Source organism: Tupaia chinensis, unplaced genomic scaffold (genome assembly GCF_000334495.1).
Source record: "Tupaia chinensis unplaced genomic scaffold, TupChi_1.0 Scaffold000318_1, whole genome shotgun sequence".
Lineage (NCBI taxonomy): Eukaryota > Metazoa > Chordata > Mammalia > Scandentia > Tupaiidae > Tupaia > Tupaia belangeri.
The window spans coordinates 4,528,233-4,534,918 of record NW_006159811.1 but is presented as its reverse complement, the minus strand read 5'-3'; the positions used below and the strand labels follow the sequence as shown (position 1 = coordinate 4,534,918).

Here is a 6,686-nt window from a genome sequence, read left to right as displayed (position 1 = left end):
GATGGCCATGCTGAAATGCTGAATCCCTTTTTCTCTGGGATCCTGGGCAAGCATGCACACCTATCTGGCATGAGTTCTAAGCTTCCAGGTCCAGGACTCAAACCATAGTTGGCCATGTAGGAGTCCAGTGATGTATCCACTACGCCATTTGCTGTTCCTATCACCATATATTTTCAATATGTATATCAAACGCCTGTCATACAGAAGTGTATGCACATGATAAATATATACTTTTTAAAATTAATATAATACACCTGTTAATTGCTTTTTCACTTAAGCCTTCATTTTTCATGTCCATATGAAATTCTTCGTGTAGTTCACTGTTGTTAGTTACACATCACTTTATTGTCTCTAAGAAAAATAATTATGACTCTCTGATTTTATATGGTTGCCCAATTGATAGCAAAGCTAATATGATTCAATCAGCATTGATAAGGCATCTATGGCAGAACCACCTCCCACCATCATACCTGCCATGTGTCATGCATTAAAGAGAGACACAAAAATGAACCTCCTACTCTAAAAACGATTTTTTAGAAACAAGAAAACAAATAGTACTGTAAGAAGTCCCATAGGAAAAGTCAATGCAGAGTGCTATTAGAAAATTGAGAAAGGAGGTACTGGCTAGGTGGTGTGTGCATTTGTGGGTGTAACTAATGGAAGGAAAAGAGCATCATAGGAGGTATGTTATGGGCTGGACTCATAGTGAAGCGGTTAAGCTCTATAAATAGGGAGCCAGATCTCACATTCAGCACTGGCAGCATGAAAAACATGGTGGGCCTGTGTATGTGTGCGTCCCGAATCCTGGTGGTATGGTGATGGAGGAAAAAGGATTCTGGCATGATCACACCTCAGTGGGGTGTTTGGGGGTAGAGTCCTTTCTTTCTCAGGCAAGTACATACACCCTCTGGTAATTTAAAATAAGTAAGAATGAAGGGATGTCACTTGAGTTGGGTCTTTTTATGTCTTCACTGAAGACATAAAAAAAAGGTGTGCACAGGGTCAGCCCTGTAGCCTGGTGGTTAAAGGAGCCTGATCTCACAACAGCCAACTGTAGTTCGAATCGTGGCCCATTGCAATGGCTTAAAAACATGCCAGGTGCATGTGTATGTGTGCCCCAAATCCCGACAGGATAAAGAAATGGAGACGGGATTGTGATGTGACCACTCCCCATTGGGAGGTACTTTCGCTCTCTTTCTCTCTCTCTCTGGAGAGTACATGCACCTTCTGGAAATAAAAAACACACTGGGTGTGTGTGTATGTGTGTCTAAAATCCCAACAGGAGGGGGAAATGGAGGAAAAGGGATTGTAATGTGACCATGCCCCATGGGGAGTGATTTCTTCCTTTCTCTCTCACAATCTCTCCATTTCTTTCCAGCAAGCATATGTGCCTGGTGGCAAAATTGAAAGAAAAAACAGAAACCCATTGAAAAATGTCATGTGATCTTCCTCATGATCTTATTAATACGTCCTGTACATCAAGAGGTTTTAGCTTTAACATTATGGGCTAGGTAAAATACTGCAAAAAATTTAAGTGCACCCTTACGGAGGGTATGAACCAGTAGGGCTGAGATGAGAGCTTATGAGAATAGACCTGGACAGCATGAGAAGAGCCCATACCAAGTCTGTGATAGTAGGGGTGGAGAAGATGGGACAGAGAAACAATATGAAGTAGGTCCAATGATAAATTTATAAGCAACTGGTAAGGCTGAAAAATGGCCATGGGTCATTAAACAAGCTTAACTAGTTTCCACAGACTGTACTTAGCCACACTTCACTTTTTCATCCACTGTCTAAAATTCTTTCTGGTCTGTGGCTTTTTGGCTAACAAGGGACAGTAAGAGTATACTGAACCAATTAAACATGCCTCCAGTTTGTTTATTTGTTTTCAGTTATCCTTGAAATTAAGTACCCTAAATCAAGAGAATAAGGTGTATATTCTCACTGACAAAGAGCGATCATACTATCACAATATCAAATGCCACAAAAGCAGGTCACAAAATAGCAACAAAGATAATCACAGCTTGGAAATAGGTAGACAAGCAGATGAGTAAGTGGGTAAAGAGTGATGAGGTAGCCATGCCCACACAAATATCAAATGTGGAGGAGGAAAGGGGTTAGCAGTATTTCCTTTTTGTTTCTGTTTTTCTGTACTCTCTGCATTAAAAATATATTTTTTAAATGTCAACAGAATTATGGCTCATATTTTGTCCTGAAAATGACCTGTTTGAAAAGTATTAAATGTGACTTTTAAGGGCATTTATTATTTTTTAAAATTTTTATTATTACTTTGTTTACAAACCCTTGAAGAAAAATGCAAGTGTAATGGAACTAACAATATAAGAGGGAGAGTGCAAGAGAAACCAGAAGCATTTGAAACCAGGCAATTAAACTGTAAAATGATCAAAGGAAATTAACATTAAAGAGACAGAAGAAAAGATCAACACCAGAAAAACAGTATAGTAAAGTAAAGGTGGTATGGGTATGACATATGCAAAAATACAGTCATAAATAAGAAAAAGATTAATTTTTTTCAAATTTTAAGCACTATTGTTCTACTTCAACCATATAACAGAGTACAAGCAGATTCATAGCCTTATATTAATCCTAAATAAAGATAAGAGATAAACACATTATCTTAATCTTTAAAACTTATTGGATTTCAAATATATTCTCATAGTAACATCCATACTACAAAACAGTCTTTTTGGTATTTACATTAGGAAAATAAATAAGGTATTAGGTCATCAGAAAAGTCATGATGCATTTTTCTGTTTTTCTATGCAAAAATGCATCATGAGATGACCCAATACCCAATATTGGGGGGAGGGAGCTCTTTAAAGTAAGGGATGAGTCTGAAGTAAAGGCATCTGCCTAGCCTGCCTGACAAAAGTTCTTTTTAGCAATAACAGTGTTTGTGAAATGACTCACCTGGAAGCAGAAAAGACAAATAGAACAAATTACAAAATCTTCTCTGGATGCACTTGCCGAAGGTAACACAGATGTCATGTCATATATTCCCAGGGTGAAGAAGAGAAAGAAACCCAGCAAATGACTCCAGATATTTACCGTCTCATTAGATAAAATAAACAAACTGGAAAGTAAACAAACATGCAGGTCAGAGTCATACTGGCTTCCTCAGCTGTCAGCGTTCAAGGGTTAGGAAGCATCTGGGGGAGCCACCCAATACCTGTTACTTAAGTTACTCCATCCATGGCTTTCTAAATTGGATACATCATTTAATTTAATTCATCTTTCTTTAAGTTTTTCCATATCTCTCATCAATCCTGTGATCTTAGAGCTTTTTTGGTGCTCACTTCTATTATCATACTTACCATTTTTTCCCTTGTATTAAATTATTTAAGTATAAATTCTGTCTCATTTCGAGCCTTTAGACTCCCTGACATTCATGTTTGTGACAACACTGTTCTAAGCACTGTGCTTTGCTCAGATTAGTCACTAAATGGCAACAGAAATGCTTGCACAGATGAAAACAGAATGTTAGCACACTATCCCTATGATAGGTATCTGAAACCTGCTCAGTGCAAAGAAGTCAGGCACATTAGGCACAAACTTAGAATACACTTTTTAAAATTTAAATTTTATTTTGTTTTATGTTTTGGCTATAGGGCACATGTGCTCCCAGAGAAAGAAAGAGAGAGGAAAAGTGATAAATTACCCCCTGGGGGGGACAGCCACATCACAATCCTTTCTCTATTCTCCTCTTGGGATTTTGGGCATGCACACACATACGCCCTGTGATTTTCAAGCCACTGGGTCTAGGACTTGAACCATACAGCCAGTCATGTGGGATTTAGTACCTTAACTTCTATGCCACCTGCTGGAGGTGAAAGTACTCATTAAATAAAATGCAAATTTAAATGAACTTAGGAGAAGCAGAATACATAACGAATTGATCCATTAGAAAGATTCTTTAAGAACAGGCATGCTGGAACAACGTTGCTGTGGATGTTTTTAAACCAAACTATAGGAAAAACAGAATGCTACTTTTCATATGGGTACTATTTGCCTTCTTTCAGAATGTCCCAAGTGGTTTTGGCAGCACCAATGGGTGGAGTGTACCACCCCAACCAAGGGTCAAGAGGCTTACAGTCCTTTCCCTATCCCCAGTCACAATTAGCTCTGTGATCATGCACAAATTACTTAATCTTTCTGGGTTTCACTTTCATCATCTGTAAAATAAAGGCCCTGGATTAGATCCTGTGGGAATGTCCCTCCTCAATTCTGTGAAATGGTTCTTCAGGTATATAGGGGTATAGCTCAGTTGTAGGATTTGACTAGTTGTGTGTATAGGACTGCTGACCTGATTATGCATCAGAAAATGACATCACCACTACAGATGAAAATATGCTTGCATTTATCTTGCAAAATTGAATCTTTTTGCTTAAACTAAGATCTTTGGCCTTTACTGCTTCAGAAATTCTTATTAGTAAACATTAAAATACAACTCTAACCTACTGAGTTTGCAGTAGTCACCATGGACCTCACTCCCACTTTTACAAGTGAAAAACATAGCAAGATCTCAAACTGTGAAACAACCAACAATCAAAGTGATTCTGTCTCATGAATTTCAGGCTTTATCTTACACAAGCATTATCTTACATTATAACTGGGGTGGGGAGGGGCTCAGGAATGTGCTGGAAAATATTTAACTACAGGACTGTTTTGACAATAAATACTATGCCTGCTGCTTCAGAATTTTCATTTTGTGAAACCCAGTATAACTCGATTAACTGAACTGAGAGGCATAATCTCCCATGTTCCTTCCAAAACAGAGTATTGGCAGGCTGTTACCACACAGAAAACCTCCCCCTCTCTCCATAATCTATCCTGGTTACTCTTGAAAGATCAAAGAGAGGGCAAAAGCTGAACCTGGAAAAGATCAAGCTAGTAGAAAGAGCACTTGGAAGCATATTGCCAAGAAAGGATGTACTTGTATTGTATGAAAAACTAGGTGCCCCTATACTCTGTTTGGCTTCAGAATTAGTAATCGTCTTCATCGTTCTCATCTATTCAACTTTAACATCATTGGTGATGATAACAGCCACCATTTATTGAGAGCTTATTAAGTACCAGGCCTTGTGTAGCATTTTACATCCAAAAATCTCATTTAAACCTTTTGGAGCAGATACTGAGATTACTATCATTTTCACAGAAGGGGAACAGAAGGCTCGGAAAGGTTAATTTTTGCTCAATGTCACACAGCAGGTAAGTATCAGATTTGGATATTCAAAGTTTTTGACTCACCAGCTCAAGATCTAATACTTCACTTCTTACTCCCAAGAGATTTGGGCTTAAACAGAGGACCACTGGTAAATGGGTATAAAATATTTGAGGCAATTCACTGCCCACTGTATCCTCGTGGAACTCCATGTTCACAGGAGGGTCCAGTTGTGATTTCTTGTGCATTTACTCATGCACAAGAGTCATTCAGAAGTAAAGCAATAATTACAATTCAGATTGTGAAGCCCTGTGGGCCATCGTAGGGATAGTGATGTCACCTTGTGACTGAGTCACAGAAACACTTTCAAGGCAGGACAAAGGGAAAGGATGGGGAAAGACCATGGAGGAAAGAAGACTGAGAATCAGACACATGGTAGGGAGCAATAGCCACATTATAGCACTGAGGTTGCCTCTAAAGCAACCTGGAGCTGATCACTATCTATTATGTTAATTAGCAGGGTGCTGCATTTTAGTACACGCAGAGAGTCTGATAGCTCTTCTAAGAACTAGAACAGTAATGTTTTTCAGTTTTGTTTTGGTAAACACAGGCGTCATGAAACTCTGCTTTTAAAGGTTTAAAATGACCAAGAAATTCCTTTCTTAGCAATCCTTCTGTGGTGCTCTACTCAGAACTTCCCACGATTATTATGTAATAGTGTTATTATCTCTTAAATATCTGTCACCCAAGTTAGACCTTTGTTTCATGAGAAAAAAAGCCACGACTGCTGTTTACCGCAGGACTTGGTACAGTGCCTAGCACCTACCAGGAGCTCCATAAGTATTTCCTAAATGAATGAATCAGGAGTTTCTAAATATATCTATGTGGCAATGTGAACTTGTTTTCTGTTATATAGGCATTTTTGTGGCTCAAAACATCTGAATTCCCACAAGGCTGCACTAAAAAGAAACAATGCTTAGGTATGCGCAGGCAGCTATGGCTCAGCCATTGTCAGGAGGGTAGATTCCCACACGTATCTCAGTGAGCACCAAATGAAATAAAGCATGTTAAAGCACCGTGTAAACGGCAAAGCGCATAGGCGAGTTGTAATTATCATCACTGTTACTATCATCGTATTCTGTGGATCTAGTACCCCGGTTGGGTTGAAAGGGAGGTAAAAGAAAGGAGGCAAGGGATGAAAGGATGGGGCGGCGAGAACAGGATGGGCAAGGGGAAAACAGACAAAAAGGCTGTAGGTGAGAGGAGGGGGCGCGCCAGGCAGAGACGGCCACATTTACCTTTTGATACACAGCCTGGAGGGCAGGTAGGCCCGGTAGCCGTCGGTGATGTACGGGTTGTCCTTGAGGGACACGGGGATCTGTTCGTAGGTGTACAGGCGGATGCCGCGGGGCACCAGGACCGGCCAGTACTGGTAGCTGCCCAGCTCTATGTAGTGCGCGCTCTTCAGCAGCTTCTGATGCATCGTTCCCGGCCGCCGCCGTCC

General features: G+C 39.9%; 1 protein-coding gene across 2 annotated transcripts in view; it reads right to left on the bottom strand.

Annotated features, from left to right (window-relative positions):
• Positions 1-6,680, bottom strand: part of PAQR3 (progestin and adipoQ receptor family member 3) — a 16,079-nt gene extending 9,399 nt beyond the window's left edge. For both annotated transcript variants that reach the window (XM_006151462.2, XM_027773067.1), the window contains exons 1-2: positions 6,481-6,680; positions 2,932-3,094 (exon numbers count right to left, since the gene is read on the bottom strand). In XM_006151462.2, the coding sequence (XP_006151524.1) occupies positions 2,932-3,094; positions 6,481-6,665 (348 nt within the window). In that variant the 5' untranslated portion in view covers positions 6,666-6,680. The remainder of the gene's footprint in view (positions 1-2,931; positions 3,095-6,480) is intronic.
• Between the last annotated feature and the right edge of the window lie 6 nt (positions 6,681-6,686).